The sequence below is a fragment of the Ornithodoros turicata genome, chromosome 6 (genome assembly GCF_037126465.1).
Source record: "Ornithodoros turicata isolate Travis chromosome 6, ASM3712646v1, whole genome shotgun sequence".
Taxonomy (NCBI): domain Eukaryota; kingdom Metazoa; phylum Arthropoda; class Arachnida; order Ixodida; family Argasidae; genus Ornithodoros; species Ornithodoros turicata.
In genome coordinates this window covers 39,864,950-39,891,030 of record NC_088206.1, presented here as the reverse complement: position 1 = coordinate 39,891,030, position 26,081 = coordinate 39,864,950, and the positions used below count along the sequence as shown (strand labels likewise).

At 44.4% G+C, this 26,081-nt stretch overlaps 1 protein-coding gene and 1 long non-coding RNA gene across 3 annotated transcripts in view; both read right to left on the bottom strand.

Annotated features, from left to right (window-relative positions):
* LOC135396567 (ATP-binding cassette sub-family D member 1-like) overlaps window positions 1-7,180 on the bottom strand; it is a 158,214-nt gene extending 151,034 nt beyond the window's left edge. The window contains exon 1 of the mRNA XM_064627600.1: window positions 6,019-7,180. Within this exon, the coding sequence (XP_064483670.1) occupies window positions 6,019-7,023 (1,005 nt within the window). The 5' untranslated portion in view covers window positions 7,024-7,180. The remainder of the gene's footprint in view (window positions 1-6,018) is intronic.
* A 12,622-nt stretch (window positions 7,181-19,802) lies between these two features.
* Window positions 19,803-23,821, bottom strand: LOC135396566 (uncharacterized). 2 transcript variants are annotated; one of them, XR_010423444.1, is made up of 3 exons: window positions 23,198-23,747; window positions 22,890-23,028; window positions 19,803-22,635 (listed from the first exon to the last, which is right to left on the bottom strand). It is a non-coding gene; the product is annotated as an uncharacterized LOC135396566 (long non-coding RNA). The 2 variants fall into 2 exon arrangements; XR_010423443.1 differs by having other exon boundaries at window positions 19,803-23,028; window positions 23,198-23,821.
* Window positions 23,822-26,081: the final 2,260 nt, after the last annotated feature.

Sequence of the window (26,081 nt, the reverse complement as noted above, 5' to 3'; positions counted from 1 at the left end):
TTAGCTTAGACATAACCAGGGAACAGCGCAAGTCTTACCTCATTTACAAATTGCAATCAATCATTAACGAAGGTTCCGGTGTACTTTCAACAGCAAGGAACCTGATCACCTAGATGGGATATAGTTTACTTTTTTCCTTTCATCTTTTTGCCTTCTTTTTTTCTTTGCAGCTACGACCTAAGTACAGCTCATCCTGAGCTTGTCCCCAAGAAAAATGACATCACTACCCGGACTTGACCTTGCGGAATGTTCCAGAATGTGATTCACCGACAACTGCCAGGTGGCATACTTGCACCGATTGTGACGTCACTTACCGAACCTATTCAAGCAATGTGCAACCCCTGTACCTCTTTTGTCCTGACGAAGACAGTGCTACTGTTGAAACGTCGACCGTTCTTTTAAACATTGCATAGCATATTTTAATCTTTATGTTAGATTACCTATTAAATAAACTAGGAATAAACTTTCCTGTAATCTGTCGTCCACGTGTTATTATTTTACTTTTATTCAACTTCGCAGCCGTGTGATATATCAACCCCTTTAACCTATATACAGGGTGTCCGCGAAAATCTTAAAACTTAAAAGTCAAGATGCTCATCTAATTAGCGAGCGTATGCAAATGAGCCGCTCACTACTCAGTTCATGGACGATGTCCCAAGGATCTTTACCAAAAAGAAATTTCTTCGATAACGTCACCTGTTGACGAATTATTCAGCCGCGGGATTTTCTCCGGACACCCTGTACATATATATATAGTTGTGGAAGGAAAAGGACGCGGACAACAGATTTTAGGGAAGTTAGAAACACTAGTTCATTTAATGGGCAGAAATTAAACGTTGAATGAGAAACGGGGTCGACGTTTCTACAGTGGCACTGTCTTCGTCAGGACAAAAGATGCGCAGGGGGTTACAGATTGCTTAAATAGGTTTGGTGTGTGACGTCATCATCGGTACAAGGCACGCCACAGGCGGTTGTCGGTGAGTCAGGTACGGGGATATTCCAGAAGGTCAAGTCCTGGTGGTGAGGTCATTCTCCTTTGGTCCCTCTCCGTATTTGGGGAAAAACATTCCTGGGCAGGGTGAGTGCTGCTTCGGACTTTGCTGAAAAAAAAAGGAAAAAGAAAAGAAAGGAACGGAAAGAAAGAAGCTCAACTAGGCGGCCAGATTTCAGGTGCCAACGGTAAGAAATCTGGCCGCCTACTTGAGTTTCTTTCTTTCCGTTCCTTTCTTTTCTTTTTGCTTTCTTTTGTTTTTTTTTTCTTTCAGCAAAGTCCGAAGCAGCACTCACCCTGCCCAGGAATGTTTTTCCCCAAATATGGAGAGGGACCAAAGAAGAACGACCTCACCACCCGGACTTGACCTTCTGGAATATCCCCGTACCTGACTCACTGACAACCGCCTGTGGCGCGCCTTGTACCGGTGATGACGTCACACACCAAACCTATTTAAGCAATCTGTAACCCCCTGTGCATCTTTTGTCCTGACGAAGACAGTGTCACTGTAGAAACGTCGAGCCCGTTTCTCATTCAACTTTTAATTTCTGCCCATTAAATGAACTAGTGTTTCTAACTTCCCTAAAATCTGTTGTTCGCGTCTTTTTCTTTCCACAACTGTAAAACTTCGTGGCCGTTTGACTTTTGTACTTCCCTCGACCAATATATATATATATATAGATAGATACTCATGGAACGATGCGGCAGCACCAGAGGACACGTGTTTCGCCGTGTTTGCGGCTCGTCGGCCCTGGGTAGCTGCGCATCGTTCGGGATTGGCAAACCAGGGGTCACTCAGCGAGCGATATACACCTGGGAGGGTGACTGAGCACTCCTCAATGCCACAGTGCAAGCCAGTGAATTATATATACATATATATATATATATATATATAGATATAGATGTTTGTAAGTCAAACGTTGCCATGCCAGTACTGGACAGCTGTTTCGGCCTTCTTGGGCCTCATCAGCAGTACGCAGGCTGGCAACGTTTGAGCGGATGCCGTCAGAAGGTCACGTGGCACGTGATGCCTTCCGTCAGGGTGTCGTAAGACACCTCTGAAAGCCCAGTGCAAAGTCAGTCAAGTGTATAAGAGGGGGAAAAAAATCAGCAGGAGCCATTTCGCTGCACGTATAGCATATGTTTGTAAGTCAAACGTTGCCATGCCAGTACTGGACAGCTGTTTCGGCCTTCTTGGGCCTCATCAGCAGTACGCAGGCAAGCAACGTTTGAGCGGATGGCGTCAGAAGGTCACATGGCACGTGATGCCTTCTGTCAGGGTGTTGTAAGACACCTCTGAAAGCCCAGTGCAAAGTCAGTCAAGTGTATAAGAGGGGGAAAAAATCAGCAGGGGTTCTTTGGCTGCACGTATAGCATATGTTTGTAAGTCAAACGTTGCCATGCCAGTACTGGACAGCTGTTTCGGCCTTCTTGGGCCTCATCAGCAGTACGCAGGCAGGCAACGTTTGAGCGGATGGCGTCAGAAGGTCACGTGGCACGTGATGCCTTCCGTCAGGGTGTCGTAAGGCACCTCTGAGAGCCCAGTGCAAAGTCCGTCAAGTGTACGAACAGAAGTACGAATTCCAACTTTACCGTCAAGATCAACGCAGACGTAGACTGTAACTCATGCAACGTTATCTATGTAATCCAATGCAACACATGCCGGGCCCAATACGTGGGTCAGACAAAAACTTCTTTCCGAATTAGATTCAACAATCACCAATCGGATGTTACCAAGAAACCTAATCTTCCAGTCTCACGCCATTTCAAACAACCAGAACATTCAATCAACAAAGCCTCAGTTTTTATTCTCCAGTCAAACTTTATCTCCGACCGCTCCCGGGAACAACGGGAATACTGCCTAATTTACAAATACCGATCTGCCATTAACGAGGGCCCTGGCATGCTGTCAACAATAAGAAGTTTAACAACCTAGATAAGACCCTGTTGCCTTTTCTCGTTTCAGCCGGATCAAAATCCCCACTGACCAACAAGGACAATGACCCCACTCCTGGACCTGACACAAAAGCGCTCTGGAATTTCCCCAGTTGACAACCGCCAGGTGGCGGGAATTTCCCCCTACCAACCACATTATTCTCAAGCCCCTTATCAGCCTCATGGCCACATTTAGCTCTTTCGTGCCGAAGAAGGCGGAGCTTTCGCCGTAACGTAGACATCCTCCCTAACTTTTGTAATTTTTAAGTTTTAATAAACCCCTTTTTTGTTACTTGCCCTACTTTAGTCTTCTGTCTCCCATTTATTTCAACTATATATATATATATAGTTGTGGAAGGAAAAAGACGCGGACAACAGATTTTAGGGAAGTTAGAAACACTAGTTCATTTAGGGCAGAAATTAAAAGTTGAATGAGAAACGGGGTCGACGTTTCGACAGTGGCACTGTCTTTGCCAGGACAAAAGATATATATATATATAAGTATATAAGGAGAAACACCCTGTACATATATATATATATATAGATAGGGGAGAAAAGACACCAGAGACTGAAGTAGGGAGTAGGGGAAGTTATTTATTAAGCTGGCATTTAAACTAAGGGTCTGGGGAAGTCTACGTTTCGGCGGAAGCTCCGCCTTCTTCGGGACTGAGTCCTGACTCAGTTGCTCTCATCTTTGGAGATGAGACTTTCCTTCACACAATGTGAAAGGGTAAAGAGCACACTATCTCCTCTTGTGCCCTGGAAAACGATTTTTAAGAAAACAGAAAATGCAACCCAGTTCCAATAGAGTCACCCGATACATTTGTTTTTGTTTTGTTTCCGCAAGTTAAAGCTCATCTTCCACGCATGAGGTGGCACTGTGCTCCTTCACCCTCTCACACTGGGGGTGAAGGAAAGACGCGTCTCTGAAGATGCACAACGAACAAAATAAAGAAAAAAATTGTGTTCATTCACGAATTTTTTGCGGACGATCTATCGAACAGATTTTTGTTCTGAAAACGGCTCCGGTATCAGGTGACCAAAAAGATCAGATGTTTTCATTGGGACAGCTTCGAAGCTTTTATAATTAAAAAGTTAATTATTGAAAGTTAATTAAGACATTGCCTTAAAAGTTTGCTAATGTCCTCCTAAGAAGTGCCCTTCAGCATATGCTATACTGCAATTGATTTCATCTCGGAAAAAGTGATATACAGTGAACCCTCGTTAATATGACCACTGCCATTCCCGCAGATTTTGGTCATAAAGCTAATTGTCATATTAAGGAGAAACGCACCCTCCGCCGACCGGACACACCGCTATGCACAACAAAAGCAAACGTAATTATGATTTATTTTCTGAAAAATCTGATAACAATGACTACGTCAAACAATTTTCAGTAATTAATTTTTCTAAATGGACAATAGCACCATCAATTGTGAACACGTTATCGACCTTTATCTGCTCAAAAAATAACAGCGCAACTTGTAGGGCTTCGCTTGCCTCCTTCGAGTAACGCCGCTCTTCATTCCTCCAAATTCCTCTTCCGCTTTGTTTCGGCCATCCTTACGTGAAAGCAGCAGCACAGTGAGACCTGGTCCCAGCCTTTTTAAGCACTTCGGTTGTTCGAAAAGCGATATGAGCATAATCCCGAGGTCAACGATTTCAGGGGACATTCCAAACCTTGACGCCCTACTTTAACATGTGCCACCCTCTGAGCGAGGTATGAGATGGCCTCTACCTGGGGCTACTCTGAGGGTCATGTGACGCGGTCATAATAGCAGGAAGATAATGCCCGTGTTTGACCCTACTTGTGACGAAAATCTTGGTCATTGTCCGATAAACGGATTGTCATATTAACGAGGGGGGATTCACATGTCAGCGGAACGGTTCCCGAGAAAAACGGTCATAAAGCGAGTATGTCAGATTAATGGGGGTCATATTAGCGAGGGTTCACTGTATATATTTTTTAAAAAATATGTTTGCATTTAGCTGGGACACCGTGTATATATAACACCTGCTGAACACAAACCTGAAGGTATTACACTGGCATCACAACACCAAGTGTGCTAGCTATAAATTTATTATAAATGTTTAACTGAAATGTTTTGAACTGCAGCTCCGAGCATCGTAACAGAGCATGTGACAGTGCCTGTTTAGCTTTGGTTTGGGTTCGGACCATCATCTCGAAGAGCTGTTAAGATAAGTAGCAATCATCGACTACAGTTGACACAAGCTCACAAGTAAGATTTTGTTGGAGGAGGCAGGGTTGAATGCCACGTGAGAAAGGCAATGTTAGCACAAATAAAGTGAAGATTACATGATCAGGAGTTTGCCAAGTTTAGCCTCTTTTCCTGTTGTCTCTGCAGATCGGGCACAAGTCAAACAAATCGAAGCAGAAGAAAAGTGCTGGATGCAGAAGAATGACAACTTTCATTAAATGAATAGGATTATTTGTTGCTGTCATCAATTTGATGTCTTCCTCATCATGCTATGCACTGTTGGGGGCATGGTTAGCTAAAATTGCCTGTCAGTACTTCGCCATCCCATATTACCTCTGTTGTACTTGAAACTGTTGTGCCAATATTGTATTTGAAGGTGGACCATGTGCTGCACGTGTTTAATACTCGAAAGAAATAGTCTTGCAACACCTGGAGATTTGAGATGAGAGAAACCATGGAGTGCTGAGTGCTAGTCACCAGAAAACTCATGTGCCACATTTTAATTCGCATACATGTTTTTATTGCCTCACCAGCCTCAAAACTGCAGTGTTCTATTTATGGAACGAGTTTGAGTTTGATTTGCGATTTTCTGGCGCAAAGATGTCTGGGATCATATTTATGGAACGAGGCATTGGACTCGAAATAAGATGATATTGTTGAAGAAATCGTTATGCAGCATGATATCTAGGGGGAGATAAAAAAGGCAGGTAACCTGCCTATGTTTTCCCACTGTCTACTGGCACCATCCATTGCACACTGAAGAGTGCTCTATGACTCAGTAAGGATTAGACCGAGTGTTTGGAGCTTGTAGGTAAACTGTTGCTTACAGGAGTTTATTGAAGTGATATGATTACCTGAAACCTTGTAGCTTACCTTGTGACCACCGTAGAATGCAATTTCTTCCGCATTGGCGATAAGCCTGGAGTGGATGAACCTGAGGTAGCCTTTCCGTCGGGCTTCTTCGGCCACCATTTTGCCAAACTTTGGTGTCATTTTTCTCAAGATCAACGCTGTCACACAAACAGCACAGAAGGCGACCGCTGGTCCAGGAACACCGTACGCTCCCATTTCGTGCGCCATGCGGAATAACGTGAACGTAATAACAGTTATATCTAACAAGGGCTTCGTGATATGTGAGTACAGGTGTGCTACAGACTGACTAAACGTCGTAATGTCTTCAGTCAAACAGTGATCGGCGTTCTCTAGTCTGCTGTCTAGGTTGCTCACCCGGTAATAAGTCTGGTTTTTGAAGTATAGACCGTAGGCGTACCGCACCAATCGTGTTCGAAATGCCAGTGCCAGCTGGCTTTCGAGGAAGCGGATGAGGCTGTTTATAAACGTAGCTGGAATGGCTACCAGGAGCCACTTGGATAACTGAAGCGCGAAGCGAGACATGTCTTTGCGTACGATGAACTTTACTACCTGCCCTTCAAGACGGGCCACGTAGATAGAGAGGAACGTCCGTGAAATAAGAGACACTGTATGGAGGATGAGAAGACCAACTTCGATTGTACGTACGCCAGGGATCATAATGCCCAACAGTTTCAACAACTGCACTAAAAATGTGCGGTTGAAAGCTGGGAAATTTCGAAGGCTTGCCAAAGGTCCGTCCGGGGTGACAGCCACTGCTTGCAAGTCAGACAAGCTGTCGACGTTTTTGAGCTTTTTCTTCTTATCTGGACTTGTGGTCGAAATCCGATCCTGTGCATCCTGGGCTCGCTTTTTAAGTAAATTAGCCGCATGAGTGAAAAGCGGATACCCGACACGAAGTAAATAAGCGGCAAGTATTCCTGCAGCAATGCCTCTTGAAAGTCGCTCTCGTGGAAAGCCATGCGTTTCCGCGAACTTTTCTATCAATTTCGATAGAGAGTTGGTCATGATGCACTGCGTAGCGAATATTCCTATGAAGACGGCAACTTAAGGCGTCATACACACGAAACAGTCAAACAAAAGCATTTTCCTCAAGCACGGTTACACGAATATGACAACCTGACAGCCTGCCAAATGATGTCAAATAAAAAAAGTGCGTATGCGGATGACTCTAGATCTCCCGTTCGCAACAGTATATGTCCGCGTAGAAAAAATGTGCACGATGACTGTTTGCCGCACACGAAGCAGTTGCAACTTGATTTGATTTCATTTGCAGATAAAATACTATCTCCTATGAACTGTAATTGACTAAATTATTTCACATTCATTGTAGCATATGTAGGGCAATGTCCTCATCATCATCATGGTCAGCCGCCACTACGTAGCAGACGACACGATGCAGTTATGAATTGGGTTGGAGGCGTCAGATTACGACCAAAACTGAAAAACAATAGAATAACGCAACAGGTAGAATATATTCCGAACAAAATTTATATTTCTTCTAGGCACTCGTGAAGTACCGTGCTCTTTGTAGCAGTTCTGTTGGACAGCATCTACCGCACACTGTACTCTGGAATATCGCATGCGCATGTCAACTCGCACTCTATTGTTTTCAGGATTTCTTTCGAAAGCAGTGTTTTCAAAATACTGTACAGCAACACGAACGGCGAGAGCCTAACAGCGAAAGAAGTCATCATTTACAGATGCTGCAGTGGTTAGATATGCTGACGAAAACACACCTATCAAGTAAGTGGAAAGTCATGTACTACACGCACTGCTGAGGGTTTTATGTGTTGTTCTGCATAACTTACTTCTGAAAGCTTAAATACATGTACTTGTTACGCGTGTGTCGCTACAGGCCATGGCACTCTGCTTTTGTTATTTTTTTTTTTAACTTCTAGACTATTTTGGAGGAATTCGGGTCTGTTTCGGACTAATTTTGGGGTATTGCAAGATCTTTGCGGGTATTAGTGTGGTTAGCGTGGTTGCCGAGGAAAGCGAAAGTCTGCAATCCCAAATGGTTTGATATGAAACAATTTCCACTTCAAACCATCCACAGATACCACCCAGCAAACCATTAATATCCCTGGGACATCCCTACAAGGTCGCGAACGTCCTGAATATTTCGACATCCATAGGATATCTATGGGATATCGCACAATTTCATTGCGTTTTGGGCTTACTCCAGTAAACAACAGATGCCCTTGTGCCCATGGTACCGAGAGACACGGAACAAGAGGGACGGACGACAAATTCTCAGGCTCAGCAAAAGGTTTATTACGAGACGCAACTACATACCCAAGAGGCGACGCAGAGGAGGAAGAAGACAAAACGACGGATTACTGATCACATTGCCACGTGTGGCTATCTCAATAGACTCTCGCAGTAACCCCCGTCTTTTATCCCTTTCAACCGCAAGTACACTGGTCTCATGAAACAACGGGGCACATCCAGTGCATTCTTTGAGATGAACGGCCAACTCCGAGAACATATATTCTTCTTTTTGACATTACAAGAGTATTCTCGGAGACGGTCGTTCAAGCAACGTCCACTCTGACCGACATATGTTCTCGGAGTTGGCCGTTCATCCCAAAGAATGCAGTGGATGTGCCCCATGTTTCATGAGACCAGTTTACTTGCGGTTGAAAGGGATAAAAGACGGAGGTTACTGCTAGAGTCTGTTGAGATAGCCACAGGTGGCAATGTCATCAGTAATCCGTCGTTTTGACTTCCTCCTCCTCTGCGTCGCCTCTTGGGTATGCTAGAGTATAGCTAGGGTATGCTTGGGTATGCAGTTTGCTAGACCTTTAACTGCGGTCTTACTGCATGAGTGTCCGCAAAGGGTCCCTGGCAGGAGGTTGCATGGAGCATTTTATTTCCGAAGAGACAAAAAATAATAGCGTTTCACTGCACAAGCTTCACTTACGATGCATGCACCAAACCAAAGCAGTGAGAAACACGGACACTGCCTTGATAGCGATTTAATACTCCAAGGAATTTCTCACATCATTGTTGGTTATGTGCGAAATCAAGTTAAACTTAGATACATCACCCTTTGTTTTGACTGAGATGCGAAGAGGACTCCTGAATCTGCTGAAGTTCGGAAGACAAGCTATAAGTTGTATCTGTTCTGCCTTCGAAAGGAAATGCTGCTGCATCATATGCCTTTCTAATTGGTTTCGCTGGTCTTAGTGGCCTACATGCCGTTTATACATCTCTCGTTTTTGCTTTTTAAACTGTGACACTCATTGTTTGTGACGAGAAATACGCTGAACAAATACAGATGAGAAACCACGAATGGTAGCTGGTGACCGAGGTTGAAAACATATAAGAAACACACACACGCTGACTGGGTGCTGCAAATGCGCTCTCACTTCCCAAAATAAATAATTCACTAAGGTATCGGCTTGCTCCCAGAATTGTACTAGCCGCGTCAATTGGTAGCTTCCATGGAGGTCCTGAGAATATGAGGGGGAGTCTCATTTTGTCACATTTCTAACAAATAAACCTCTACCCGAGAAACGTCATCATGACGTTGGTAGACACACCGAAACCAAAACAGATCGGAAGGGGAGAGCTGGGTTCCACGAATGGGCAATAGACCTCTACCTGTTTGTAAACAAATGACGTCATAATGTTCGACAGCGCCACGAGTTTGGTAGAGTTGAACTACGTTCAAAGCTAGTGGCGAACAAGGTCGTGCCCGAAAGCCACGGTCTTGAGGGGATTACGATGGTCTCTGAAAAGGACACGACCTTCGGTCCTAGTTTTCTTTCAATAGGAGGCAGCAAACAATTGCCCATTCGTGGAACCGAGCTCTCCCCTTCCGATCTGTTTTGGTTTCGGTGTGTCTACCAACGTCCGGGTAGAGGTTTATTGTTCGCTGCCTCCTATTGAAAGAAAAGTAGGACCGAAGGTCGCGTCCTTTTCAGAAACCATCGCAATCCCCTCAAGACCGTGGCTCTCGGGCGCGACCTTGTTCGCCACTAGCATTGAACGTAGTTCAACTCTACCAAACTCGTGGCGCTGTCGAACATTATGACGTCATTTGTTTACAAACATGTAGAGGTCTATTGAGGATCTGGTAGTGAAGTCCTGGGGATGTTATCCTTGCCCGCTGATGACTTTCCTCGGACGTACGCAGGAGGTCATTGTGTTGGGGTCAGTTAAGAACCCACACAACCATCAACATCTCAGGGATATCCCGAGGATGCCCTGAATGGGATATAAGGACATCCAGGGGACATCCAAGTACTCCCAAAGGACGTTCCAGGGACTGCAAAATACGTATCTCTGGATGTCCTAGCGAAATCCTGAGGATATTCGATGCGGCATAAGTAAGACTCCCTCTGGACCACTTTCCCCTACACCCAAGCAAAAAGTTCTGTCCCACGGATGTCCATCCGATGTACTTTCACGGAGATACGGATCTGCAGAATCATGAAATTCCTCCAGCGGGTACTAACGGAGATCCAATTGGCCGGGCTTCGAACTTCCTACGAAATGTTCACTTTGCAGACACAACCAGGAGATACGGACGTGAGCAGGAGCTCTGGGATGCAGCGTGCATCTCAAGCGACTGTTACTCTTATTTTTTAGTAGTTAGTATACGCTTTCTAGCAGAATTTAAAGCGTCTTTCCGCCCCTTTTTTAACTTCTCCCCCTTTCACCGGTGGCTTCGTTTTCTGTTGCTCTGCTGTTTCCCATGAGGGAAAATAAGCTGGGCGTTTCTAAAAAGATAGAAAAAAAACAGCAACGTAAGATTGGGCCACTCAGCAGAAAAGTTTTGGAAATGAAGTGGCATTCATTTCCAAACAGAAAACAGACACTGTATATTGGTGTTCTCGCGAGCTTCTACACATTCGAGAGCCCTGCTCGGCTGTGAGTCGAAATGAATGGTGAGATGTCTCAGTTTAATTCGATTGCGTACACAAACAACAGTGAAATGAGTAATTGCGTAGTGTCTCTGTTCCTTACTCATTTTGAAAAAGCGAGTTGGTCCATAGAAAGTCGAATTTGTGCAGTGCCTACATCGTCCCGCGTTTCTCTCTCTCCCTTGCAGTACTTGATCCATACAGCATCCCATCAGGACCTGATTCGGACAATCCGTGAAACCGCGTTTAATGGCAAACACCATATAAGGCTGGTTTCGGTTTTCGTAACTCCGTTTCACGCATAAATTTCGCTCAAATAATTAAGCCTTCTTTATGTATATTCAATCTGTAGCGTCTGTTCGGAATTTCGCACTGTCGTATTTGCAGTAATTGATTAACAATTAAGTTTTTTACAATAACTTGGGCATATTAATTTTTAACAAAATCATGTGTATAATTCATTAATTCTGCTGCGACTCTCCGTTTGACAAAAATCCGTTTTATATACAAAGTACTGCTGGAATTCACATGTGCAAGCGTCCGCACGCGTTTCACAACTGCATTATCCTGAGGATGTCATAATGGCATTCGGTGTAGAGGACGTCTTTAGAACATTGCAGGATATCCAGAAGGATGTCACAGGAACGTCCCATGGACATCTAGAACGGGTCCGGACGTCTCGATGAGAATGGGATATCCCTGGGACGTCGGTGGTTGTGTGGGAACACTGCATTAATAATCTTATATGAGTGGTTTGGATGTGTGTCTTCTCTAATGTCCCCTGTACATCCATTCACTGACTACTGGATCCCCTGTGGACATTCAGGAGACATCAAATTGTGTGTAAAATTTGGTCTCTTGGATGGCCCATGGACATCCACGGGGTTTTCACGTATATCCCAGGGATATCTGAATCGCCATTTTGGGATATTCCATGGGCATCCATAGGACATCTGTGGTTTACTGGGCAAGAGGTTAAAAGTGGTTTCAAATAGAAATTGTTTCATAAACAACTTGCAATTGTAAACATTTTTCACCTGGCACTGCGTCCAGCATATGGGACATATGGTCTGTAGGCTTCTACATTTATAGAATAAGTTTACCACCTCATTTCATAATCTATGGTGGCGCTGCTATGAGTACAGAACTTACAAGGTTAATACGTTTCACACCATAAGTATATTTTATAGTTCAATCAAAATGTACTTCAGTTTACGAAAACGCCGCCTCTGTATTCGTGATACTCATGAAAATGTTGCCAAGCTGTATTATTTTATGAATATAATTCTTTGAGGGTACCGCTACTTTATTCATTTCTCAAAACTTCCAGAAAATGTTTCCTGACAAGATGGGACTATGCACAGGAAATGTCACATTAACATATCTTGCCTCCGCCCATTTTCCTAATTATTTGCGACGGCACTTCGTGGTCGCTGATCTTCCGTTTTTGTGCGGAATATTTGCGACTTTTGACTGGTCGACCACACAGTTGCCGCAGACTCTATACCGCAGACACGTCGAGACTGGGAGGACCCGGGTTCGAATCCCGGTGCCGGCTGTGCTGTCTGGGGTTTTTCCTGGGTTTTCCTCAGACGCTTTCAGACATATGTCGGCACAGTTCCCCTAGAAGTCGGCCCAGGACGCACATTTCCCCAGGGCGTCAGTCGTGACGTTGCCCACATAGTGAGGCCGACAACGGCAAGCCATTTCACCATCACCACCACCACCACGATGAGAGTCGATCGAAGTTCTTGTCATGGTCATCACGGTGTGTTTGCTACACACCATGAATCGTCCGATATTATTTGCGCAGAAAGAAGAAAAGAAGAAAGAAGAAGTTCGTTACCGGGAACAGTGCGTTTTTGTAACCAAAGAAAATAACTAGGTAAACGATATGTTTTTACCTGAAGCAGAAGAAAATTAGGAACGAAATTAAACATCGGTATGTTGCGTGAAACGTATAAAAATTGAATTTTATCGCCTGTTTCTTGAAGGCGATACGCCATCTTTACTGAGGACCTTCTGCCAGGATCTAACCCGAGGCACAGTCTCGACGGCCGCACCGCCTCGTGCGTGCCCTGGGGGGAGGGGGGCGCCCCCCAGACCCCTCAATCTGTAGAACCCAACCTAGACCAACCTCACTAAAGTGAGGTGGTTTAGCCCAATTCAACGACTCTACCTTTTGCAAGATGGCAAGTTTCGAATCCGTTAGGCTTAGCATTCCCGTGTTTCTCTTGAGCTAGAAGTGCATCAGATGGGGTTGTTGAAACGCATATAAAAACATACTAGTCCACAGAAGTTCATTCTTACATTTTTAGATTCAGTATATGACCTTCTTCCACTTCTATGCAATATTTACCTACCTAACGCTTTCACTAATTTTTAAAAGGCAGTGGTCCCGGTAACGAACCAAAGAATGACGTGATGATGCCAGATTTATGCCTTCTCCCAGATGTTTTCTAAAGTGCGAACGGTAAAGTTAGAACTTTGTTCCCGGACAGCGGCTCGCCGACCGGCAGAACCGGCGGCGGCGGCGACGAGCACAAATTAACCGGCGGCACCGGCGGCGTAGGGCACACTCAAAATCGCCATTACGGCCGTGAGCCCGTCTAAAGTTTCGGTTTTGCAGGGCTTTATTTCTCGCGCTGCTCTCCGTGTGATTTTGCTTTGCGAAAGTAATTTATTGTGAAAATGTGAGCACCATCGTAGAAACAACATATGGCAAGTCTTCTTGTCCCGGCTGCGGCTCTCGTTGAACGGAAAGCAGCTCTGTCACGGGAACACGTTTTATTTGTAAATACACGGTCAATTGTTCAAGTCACCTGTGTGTGTTCGGGTCATCTTGAATTGTTCGTTTGGACCTGACACTGTGCCGTAGATTCATTTCATATCCTTTGTTGCTGTACAAATCTGATTAACGGTGTTCTGAGAGTGCGGCATTTTTTACCACTTAATCAAGAAACGTACAGCTCCTGTGATCCATCCTTAATAATAACACTGGAAAAAATGTGGTCTCGTTCCCCAGCAACCCTTGGGGCCATGATGAAATCTTAATTGAACAAAATTATTCTGTTCGTTGAACGCAATGATTTTGTTCACTTAACATACTCCCAGTGCCCCCAGGGTGGTATTATCGCGCTCGCAAATGAGATGCCACACGTGATGTTCCCGGTCCCGGGTACACCTTTTGCGGTCTGCACACTGTGATTGGTCCTCAAATAGAAGAGTAAACATTCAAACATACAGAAATAAGGTGCAAGCACGCTTTCAACATAATACTGCCATCTGAACTGTGACCCAACTACAGCTCGCGTCGTCTGCTCCGGTGGCGCCGTGCTGTCTGGTGGGTTACGTGTGCAGTCACGTGGTAGGCATTAGCATCCCAGAATGCAATGCGAAGCCGGCTACGCTCGTCGCGATAGAAAACTGTCGGAGATGCTGCTCCTTGTGTTTCCTTCCTCCATGTGAAATATGGTGTGTGTTTAACGGCCTGACAAGATGGCGTATATGCGGCAAGCTGGTGGAAGAACTCCATTGTGTAAAAGCCTGAGTCTGGGCACACAGAGGGACGACACGAACAAACGACTCAAAGGCAAAGTTGGGCTCTGAGCTGAGCCATTTCATGACCAATCTTACATAACGTCAGACGGGCATGTAGACGAAGAACAGAAAGGGAAGCAGAAGACGCAGCTGTAGACGCCAGAGGGACGAAGCCTGCTTGGGGAAAAGCAATAACTGACAAGATGGCGTATATATATATATTTTTTTATTTAGAACATACTATCAGCCCAAGGGCTACAATAGGAGTGGCAGCAGAACAATGATACAACGAAAAAAAAGAGAGAGAAGATACAATGCAATATAATTCTACTCAAAAAATCTATCTAATGCTGACATGAAGGTGTCAACGCTAGCACAGTTTATCACAAATAAAGGTAACCGGTTCCCCTCGCGAATGGTACGAGGGAAAAATGAACAACGGAAGCAATCAGAGTGAAAACTGAACTCAGTGAAAAGTTTATCATGAGCTCGCCGAAGTGGGCGACAGACCAGCGGTTGCAGATACTTTGGCCTGTCGATACGTACCATACCACTGGGAATTTTATAGAGAAATTTCAGTCGGTTCATGCCAAACCGTTTAGACATAGTTGGAATACCAGCCCTAATACGTAATCCGGAAACAGACACTGTCGAACGATACTCATTGTAGATGAAGCGCAAAGCTCTATTCTGTATTTTTTCAATTTTCTGCATTGCTGACTTAGTGTAAAATGCCAGACAGGGCTTGCGTACTCCACAATGGGTATAACTAACATTTTGTATGCAATAAGTTTCGTGCCCGATGTAGCGTGTCTTAGCGACCGTTCAAGAAAACAAAGCTTTTTGAATGCTTTTTCAGCTATCATGTCCACATGTAAATTATATGACATGTTTGACTCAATATGGACACCGAGGTTCTTGAAATTACTGACGCGATTCAATAAAACACCATTAATAGAGTAATCGTAGATGGACTTCCGCTTTCTACGACAGATACTCATCACAACACTTTTGGCAATATTAAAAGACATTTGCCATTCGTCACACCACTTAGCAACATCCGCGATACAACTGTTAAGTTTGATTTTATCTGAAACGTCCATAATCTCGGTATAAATTACTGCATCATCAGCATAAAGTCTAATATGAATCCCTTTGTCACATATACTTGTCAGGTCATCAATATAAAGAAGAAACAATAACGGACCCAAAACGAAACCCTGAGGTACTCCGGACGCAACTGGCAGTGCACAAGATCCCCCCTCTGATAACTGCACGTATTGGGAGCGGCCCATAAGGTAGGCCCAAAGCCAGTTCAAAATTTGGTCGTTAAAGAGGTGCTTTATCTTATACAGTAGCTTTTCGTGGGAAACCCTGTCGAAAGCCTTAGATAAATCTAAGAAGATTAAGTCCACCTGTCCGTTACGATCAATGACTGATGATAAGTCAAATGTTAATTCCGTAAGTTGCGTTACCGTCGATAAGCCTTTTCGAAAACCATGTTGGCCAGGAGAAATGACATTGTTACCTTCTAGAAACGTGATTATATGCGTTCTCAATATATGCTCTAATGTTTTACAGCATGTATATACTTGTAAGCGATATAGGTCTATAATTGGAAATGCTTTGCGGATTACCTGACTTAAAAACAGGAATAACTTTAGCAACTTTCCAGTCACAAGGTAACGCACCGTCCTTTTAAGGGATTTTCTAAAAATTACACACAGATATTTGGAAATCCATTCTGCGTATCGCTTAAGGAATTGATTGGGTATCTTATCTGGACGTTCAGATTTCTTGGTATCTAATTTGAGCAGTAAGTTAAAAACACCAACTTCCGTCACGATAGGGGAGCAAAGTTTATTCCCAACCCTACGATCTACGATAGAAGGAAATGTACCGTCATCCTTTGTGAAAACCGAATACAAATAATTATTAAAGGCGTCTGCCGTGACAGAACCAGGACCAAAAATCTCACCATTGACAATAACGGACTTAATGGCTCCTTTATTTGATAGGATGTAGCGCCAAAAAGACTGAGGGCTAGTCCTCATGAAATTTACAAGCGTAGTGTAAGGTGAGATACATGGTTAACAATTATTTGCGGTAAATTCCGTTTAAGAGATTTCCTAGACCGCGCGATGCGCCTTTTAATATGTATGACCTCACGTACGTGTAACCCATGGGTTCCGTTTACGTCGTTTGATCAGTTTTTTAGGTACATATGTATTTAATAAGGACGCAACTATCTCATAAAATCTTACCCAAACATCATTAACAGACACGCCAGGAGCATACGAAAATTCCGTAAAGTTATCGTAATTGAAAGACAAAGAATCAATAATGGCAACATCTACCGCTCTAGTAAAGTCAAACACTTCACGCTCATCTGGATTATTGATGGTGCTATTATTATGGTTATTAATGGTGCTATTGTTGTTGTGAAGACAACCATGTCATGATCGGAGATACCGGTTGTTACCTCACAGCCATATCTATCAGTCTGGAACTTGTCATTGACAAACAGCAAGTCAAGAACAGACCGTGAGGTGTCATGTGATCGCGTAGGCTCCGTGACTAATTGGGTAAGGTTATGCGAGTAAACAAGATCAAGCAGATAAGCGGCCACGGGTGAAACGAGTGATCCCAACTGAGGACGCTCCCAGTTTATATGAGGCATATTAAAATCACCGGTAAGCAGTGATCGACAGCACTTGGAGACGTGGTTGCACATGTAATCATTTAGTTTATACAAATACTCAACGGGGGAACCAGGGGGTATATACACAACACCAACTACAAAAGAAAATACCGCAGTGTGTATTTGACACCATATTGATTCGACATCAGCAATATCAGTTTTTCTTTCACACTTAATACCATCTCGTATAAACAGTGCTACCCCACCACCTCGTGATAAGCGGTCCTTACGAAAAATATTGTAGTGTAAAGGAGTGACTTCATAATCTTCAATATCAGGCCTAAGCCAAGTCTCAGTTACTGCGATAACATCGGGTTCGTGCTCCAGAATTACACTTTCCAAAAGCTCCTGTTTATTCACAATGCTACGGGCATTTAAATTTACCAAAGTGAACTGTTCACCGACTTGCTGAAATCGTCAGGCAGACGGGATGTGTTGTGGAAGGGTTCCTTCACGCGAGGACTGGGACCTGGTTATAGGACCGCTGCCACTTTCTTTCAGTATTGGTTCTAATGGCTCTCTGACGCGGGATCTCTCATTCCAGACGTACCTGACACCATTAAGCAGCAGCTTATCAAAAATAAGTTTTGCTTTTGCACCTTTCTCCTTTCATCTCTTGAGCTATTCCACAAGTTTCCGCGAATAGTGCGAACGCGAAGTGAAAAATCGTCGGTGATTGAAATACCCGTGTTCCTCAGATGATGACAGGATTTGAGTACTTTGACCTTGTCAGAAAAATCAAGGATTCTCATGATTACAGGACGTGTTTTGTTTGGCATTTTACGGCCTAACCGGTGTATCCGTTCGATGCTCTTAAAGGTCAGCTACGCCGATTTCCCGATGTGTTGAAACGGTTGTGATATTCAGAACGAGCACATCCAACTGCCCCTGAAACGCACCTTCGTTTCTCAATTTTGTCTTCCTATTACGAAAATTAATTCATCAAAGAAACCAAAACAAGCCATGGGCGCAGCCATTTTTGTGACGTAGTTGGGGTAAACCTGCTCCATCTACGCAGATAGAGAATCGTGCGTCTGATTGGATGAAAGCTGAGGCTTTCTCTGACTTCCCTGGCGTCTTCTCCCGTTTGCGAGGAAATCCAGTTATGGCCGCCGGCTACGATGAGCGTTTCGTCCGAGGTAATCCCGAGAACTATCGAACGATGGAAACAACAATCGGCGAACTCACCTCAACATCATTTTCGGCGTGAAATTGTGATTTTGTGCTCGAGAACTTCGCAGTTCAACCGTTCAGCTGCCATTCACGTCAACCCGTTTGCTGCTTTTACTACAAGTGCAGGAATGGGAGCGATTGAGCAACAACGTGAGACTTGGTAATTGTTTGAGCATATACCTGCAGAGGACTGGTCTTCAAAGAAAGAAGGCCGTATTTCTGCCCATGCACATCATGCGACTGCCAGGCTTGTTACACGAGATACATATATTGTGCAGCATCATAGCGCGACCGCAATGAACGACGTAGGAATGTATCGTGACCACTCGAACTGCATTCGTTGAACCATTCGTCGGTTATATGAAAGTGCTCATTAGAGTTGCCCCGCACAAAAAGTGTTGGATGTAGTTTTGTAGTGTGTTGTTTATCTCGTAGAGCGCATCGCGGCATGTAGGTCGAGAGACCTTATACGTATTTTTTGCATGTTTACTTGAGTGTGCGCATTGTTCTGTACCACACAGGCCATATGTCATTCATAATAGTTTCGCAAATAAACACGTACGGGTCGATCTCATATTGCTTTTGAGTTAGGCATAGTGTCTTCAGATCAGGGTATGTGTATCCTGTTTGCTGGGCCCAACAGATGTTATTAAGTGTAGTGCAACATTTCCCACTTCTTGAACCATGCTAACATTGCCAGAATAAGGTACATTACACTGTGCTGTGTATTCCACACTCAGTTGTCTCGCGACGTAAACCCCCAATTATTATATTGGGTACTCCACATGTTCAACCAGTCAGCACTTCTCATATCCTATTTTTTTAAACATGTGCTTAAAATTGCACAACTGCCACTCAAGTAACTTTGCCACCAAATTAGTCAGTGACAAAAGGTATATGTACTTTATCACAAATTTAATAACCTTGGTGGAAATGGTTGATGGTGTCCTCTGCCTTGTATGGTGCACCTCATAGCAAAATACACAATAGTCCAAATGTTTTCCTTGTCCACAAATGCCCTGTCAAGGCTGAAAGACTCTTATCAAAATGGGGAAGCGGGCTTGCTTGTCCAGAGAAACAAATATGAAACTGCAGTGCTCAACGTAAATAACTGCATGCTCAGCAACTAAGGCTGGTGATGCCGAAGACCTAATATTTCTAGGTCAAAAGGAACAAAGGAGAAAAGACCACTGCGGCGTATTAATGTTGACAAGGATGCAACCCGAGACAGTATTAATGTTGTTTCAAAAGTATAACACCACAAACTTTATGAGAGTCAGTTGGTGTATTTAGTTATGTTGGTCACATCCTGCACCAATTTTTAATAAGATTGAAATGCGTTGCTACCAACCAGGACCTAAGCGTGACCTATGATCTAATAATAATAATAGTATCTATCTATGACCTATATGGACCTTCACCACTAGTTTGGTCTAGGTTTCACACGTGGCTTCTAGTGAAATTCGAAGCTGCTCTGTAGAGCTGACAGGAGACTTGCAGAGTAGAGAATATTTTATTTACATTTTCCAAAGAACATGTAAAAAACAATGTGCTGTACCAACTGTATTCAAAGAAATACAAATATACTTTGTTTTAGCTATGTGCATATTAGCAGATTACAGGTGACCGATGACACACAATGGGTGTCAAGGGTGAGAACACAAGAATACTACCACTGCAGGCACTGTCCTGAAATTCTAAGTCACCATTTGTCAGAAAGCAGTGACCACGCACAGCCTAAGGATCATATTGAGGTCCTTCCATTATTCTTTTTATTGACAGCATGTTGGATGCCATCCAGTCCATGAAAGTGATAGTGTCCATGATGGCGAGACCTGAAGAGGAGATACAAGAAGGGACATAAACACGCTATGTTGAGACATTGTGTATGTCCCTTCCATCCCTCGTCTCAGGATTTTTCGCTATGGACCTTCATGATGTCTCCTTCGGCAAACTTTACATATTTTTATGTAGAATTGTGAAGGTACAGCCAGGCGCTGTTAGCAAATCACACAGTACTTTTCTTGAATCAAGAATCCATAGAAGGTACACAGTCATCTTCAGCATTGCACACATCTATGGGACATGTTAATCACTTTGGAATGTCACAGACATGTCGTGGAGGCCGGCACATGATTAGTGGTGCTGAACAGACAACTATTTGTCATAGTTTAGGCATAAAAAGCAGTTCTGTCACCTGCATGTTGAGACAGATGTATCTCTACATACTTTGCCATGACACAAATATATGAAGCAACAAATGTACCCTCTACTTTATTATGGTTATTAGTCAACACTGCCAAGAATGTGGGAACACAGTCTTGTACCACCTACACTCTTCAAAATGACCTTCACACATGACACATTGTATGTCAACGAGACTCCAGAATGATGTCCTCTCCCTCCCCATTAGCTGAAAACATTTTTCTACAACCTTGCATAAGGGGAAGTTAGTACAAGAAACACACATTCCTTTTTTGAGCAAATCAGTATTCACAGCGTTACCATACTGTGGTAGGCCTGCAGTGCATTACGTGGTACAGCACACACTGTAAAAAATTTCACAGTAGAACATGTCCCTCATTCTAATGACAGTCTTCTCCAGTTTTTCAAACTGCCATTTCCCATAGTGCTTTATGGTATGACACAGTATTTCTAAATCTTTACTGTAGTTTACTGGTTGTAGCAGAAAAAAAGACACCACTGTTTCCGATCACAGGACGCAAGCCATAAGTGCTATACGGAAACAGTACATGCTGCTCTCTAGCAGTTGTTCGTGTTTGGACATGGTATGGTGCATGCAGGGTAAATTCCATCGTTAAAATATCCAAACGTGAACAACTGTTAGATTACATGATGTAGAATGTTCTATAGTACAGTAAAACCTCCAAAGCCGGACACCTCCCTACCTTGGACAACTCCCCATGATTTCATTGCACGGGCAGGCTCCCATTGAAACTACATGGGGACGAAATTCTCTATGTCGGACACCTCCCTATCTTGGAAGTAGGATAGGCCAAATTACCTCAATATCGGCCCATCTTTGCACCAAAAAGACCCAAAATGAGCCAGTGGCCTTGACTTTTGCCCCTGTTTTTCCCTATACTGGTCTCAGCATTTCGTTGCTTTAGTTTTTAGAGTACAAAAACAAGTGCTGTCAGTCTACATTGCAATTCTTTATGTGAGCACTTGTCTTCAGTTTGTCTAGAGCCTTTGAACGAGCACTGCACCAAAGCTATGAGAAGTGGGCTGACGCTTCAGAGACAAGTCCTTGCTGCTCGAAAAGCTCCAGAGGTAATGCCGTTGAGTAGAATCTGAACGGAATTGAATATACTAAAATCAGTAATAATTATCAGTGAAGAGTGGGTAGAGGTACCACTACCAGGCACCACCACCAGGCACCACTAAGAACCTTAAATTGAAGAAGGGGGACATTTCTCACAGCTGTGATCTCTTCCATTTTTTGTTGCCGTCATATTCTGTAACTCGGACACCTCTATAAGTAGGAGAAGCTTCGGCTGTACCGCGGGTGTCCAACATAGGAAGGTTTCACTGTATTTATGTTCCGTGTCATGTGACCACAAACAATATATGCTTTTGCTCATGCTGCACAGCACAGGCGAATTGAGCTGCATGTGAGGATAATAACATGAAACCCGAGGCGCGGAGGAAAAGGCACGACTTTACGATCTCTGTGTCAGTTGTTTCATGTTGTAATTACGTACCAGCTGGCCTGTACCTGAGAATAGGTTTGATGCATTGTACACGCACCATAGACATGCAGTATGTGGTGTGTTGTGATAGTAATTCCACTGCCAACTGAAGAATAATGCTCCAGGTGGATTGTTTCGGTACAATCTTGAACTATGCATACCAAGGGGTAGGGCATCTGCGTGACAGGTTTACCTGGAAGTAAGAATGTAAATGTTAGCTGAAGTCATTGAATAATTCACATTATCAATATACTGCTGCAGATGATACAAACAATAGCACACAAGATGCTCCGATATGTTCTGCAGGAATGTCTCTGTACTCACAATATTTGTACAGCAGCTACAGAAAGGCATAAAACAAGGGTTTGTATACATGATACCACTTGAATGCAACAAAAGCTTCTGCTGCACTGCCAGAACACCACGGCGGACAGATTTACCTTACTTCACCTGAGAAAAAGTATGTACTGTTGCACACATGATGCTGTTTGAATGACTCGAAAAACATAATTTATGACCGAAAGACATCAACTGGAAGATTTCGATTTACCTTAGTCAAAACTGAGAAAAAGTATGTGGTGTTGCACAGATGAAACTGCTTGAACTGCCCTTGAGCGCTCTGGAAGAACACCTTATTTGTGACCAAAATACAACAGCTGAGCCAACATTGAATTTATACCTTACACAAAATACATAAGATGTGCTGCCGTGCATATGATACAATGATACTGATTAAATGTACTCTGAAAGCGCTGGCACCTCAGGCATGGTTGCTCTAAGCTAGCGAGCAACAGCAAGAGTATACGAACACGAGAAGTCGAGCACAAGTGATGGAATGCACTTGATTAATCAGAAAATGAAATGTCTCAGTACCAGGTGTTACTGTTCCGTCAACAAAAACAGATGAACTTTGAAGGGGCGACTGGTTGGCACTGGTGACAGCCTTCAGCTTGAAACCCAGACGGTGATAGTTGAGACGTGGAGTGCAAGCTTTTCGGTGGTGCCAGAATGCCTGCGAAATCATTTAAGAAATAAGGCAATTCCAAATCTGTACTGAGAATACACCCGCTGGGGCGTAATCTCTAAAGGATGAAGCAATAACTGACAGATAGCGTATTTTTCTCTTCTACGTGATGCAATTTGCACCGCATGACTGACTTGTCTAACATTACGCGTCTTACCTTTATCTGCTGCCTAGTCCTGCCCCTGCAATCTCCTGCTGCAGATAAGGTTGGCACAGCATCCCGGACGAGACATCTTCGGCTTCTTGTGAAACAAGTTGCGCATATTGCTTCCGTAACATTCGTATGAGCCAGATGAACAGATCAAATCGCTGATTTCGAAGGTGGCACCCAGTCGGAGTTGTAACCGATTGTTGCAATCAATAGATTTCTCTTTCGCCTTTCGGAAAATTGTGGTTTGAAACATTGGAACTGCATGCTGAAGTGTTCTTGCAGACGGGAGCAAAACGCTCACGCATTCTCGGCACGCAGCACAGAACACGAATCACACCAGGAAGACTGTACTGGCCTAGCAAATGCTTTGCAGTCGAAGGAAGCAAAACTCACGTTCCTCGTGGGTTTAGAGAAGTTCAGAAATATACTGGCTCTCTAATAGCGAACTGTTTATCACTTCCCCAATGTGAATCTGCGCAGCAGACGGCTCGGCAGAAGAAACTGGCCGGCTTGGCGGACCACTGTAGCGGAAGAAACAAACCAAGCCAAAAGTCATGCCAAGCCGGAGCGCGGGCAGACCACGAATGTGTCGTCGACACAGGGTTTGCGGGCCACAAGACGGGATGTCAGTGAAACTAAAAATTCACTTTTTCGGAAAACCGCGAGAAGTTTGGGATAACTATTTTGCATACATAATCAGTGTTCCCTTATGAACACATCGTGTGAGTACCATTCCATTCTGTAACACTCGAAAATCGGCGTAGCTGAGCTCGCCCAGTTTGTCAGAAAAGATATCGTTCATATCTATGTTGTTGAGAGATTCGCTGGTTTCACTTTCAGACTCTTCTATGCCGTGAATGATCAAATTATTCCTTCGTGACCGATTTTCAAGGTCATCAATCGTATTAGCCATTTGTTGGACTGTTTGCTGTAGCATGGCGATATTTGATCGGTCTTCTGTAACGAAGTTGTCGAGGGTGTCCACCTTATCCATTTTCTCTTCAAGAGTTTTCATCCTCGAGCCGAGGTCTTCCAGGCTTTTCTCAAATTTCTTTTGGTCCGCTCTTATTTCTGCGATTATCTTAGCATCACGATTTTGGTTTTCCAAAATTTGCTTCAACATTGTATCAGTTGAGAGACCGGGGTTAAGCTCCACATCACCAGCAATCAAAAGCAATAACATTTTGATACTGTTACAACAATCAAAGAACAAGACAAGCAGAGAGGCGTAACAACAATACAGCGGTCATCACTTCGGAACGCATGCGAAAAACACTTGGCTCTCACCTGAACATAAAGGCAGAACGGGTTAAGCATACGCATTCTTGACAGAGTGCCGTGCCCACCACTGAAGTGATCGTTGCAGAGACGACGGTGTAAGAGGACTGTAGTATGACGTGCAGGTGACGTAACGAGCCCATGCGCGCCATTGTGGTGGTGGTGGAATGTCGATTAGATAGGAAAGGAGAGTGAGGTTAGCCTGTACACTACTGACGGCAGGGTTCACTCTCACGGGGGAATGGGGAAAGGGGAGTTAAAGAGTTAGAAGGAAAGGGAGAGGAGGAAAGGGAGGGTTAAAACCATGCGACGGTGAGTCAGCTGTGAGATCACAGGGTAGCCATATGTCGTTGGAGAGACAGAGGAGACGGTCTTGAGCAGTTGCGGGAAGGTGTTTTAGGGCCTGATAAGTTACACCGTCCGATCCGGGACTACTACGCCGGGTGCATTTCCTCAGGGCGGTAAGGAGCTCTTGGATGGTGAAGGGTGTGTCCAAGGGGTGGGGAGAAACAGTATTTGTGGAAGGAGGGTCTAGGCGAGACGGAGGTGGGCTGAAAACGTCCATGAAGACATCGGCGGCTTCTGCCACAGTAATGCCGCGACTGAAAGCGAAATCCTGAAAAGATATTTTTTGGCTTTGCGTTCCCGTGAGGGAGTTGATGACGCGCCATACTGTGCTGCCAGGTGAGTGGGGGGTAAAGGAGGAACAGAAAGCTCTCCACTGATGTCGCCGCAGAGCCTTGGAGTACCGACGAAGAACGGATGAGATCCTGCGGTATATGCGAGGTTGAGGGAAGTAGGGTCGCGTCGCAGCAGCCGTTGTGCTCTCCGCCTGGCCGAGGTCAGTTTGAGAAATTTGAGATCGGGTGCCGGGTCGGTGACCCGCGTGCGGGTGGTGGACGTGGCGATACTAAGACTTGACTGTATATTGGCTGTAATATCGTTGGTCTCGCCTTTTTCCAAGGATTTACGAAAGGAGTCCCAGTGGATGACATGACGTGTCAGAAGGGCTGGTCTGATTTTCGACTTGGTCACCTGGGGCAGTGTCACAAATATTGGAAAATGGTCGCTTCCCATTGTGTCGGGATTAACTCTCCACTCAGCTTGAACGTTCAGCGAATGTAGGGTCAGGTCGATAGCACTATAAGTGGAGGGGGGTCGATAGAAGGTGGGGGCGCCGTTGTTTGCGATGGTGAGGTCTAAGTCCTCAGCAGCCTGGAGTACTTCTTGGCCGAGCCGGTCTGACGAGTTGTTGCCCCAGAGCTGGTGGTGCGCATTAAAGTCTCCGCATAAAATGATATTGCCAGGGCACTGCTGGAGTATCCGTGTAAGAGTGTCCGTTAGCTGGACTTGCTGTATATGCGCCCCCGGTCGGATGTAAACAGACACCACGGTTAGCTTGACTGTGTGTAAGAAACCTGTAGTGCCGACGAATTCAGCCTGACTACTGCAAGCGAATTGAAGAGGTACGGGGGCTTGCGGCAAGTCCTTCTTGATGAATAAGGCTGCGGAGCCGGTAGGGAACGTAATGATAGAGGGCGACACATATTTTCTGTAGCCAGCTATTCCGCTGTCACTGGGAAGACCGCATTCGGAGAATGCTAGGACGGAA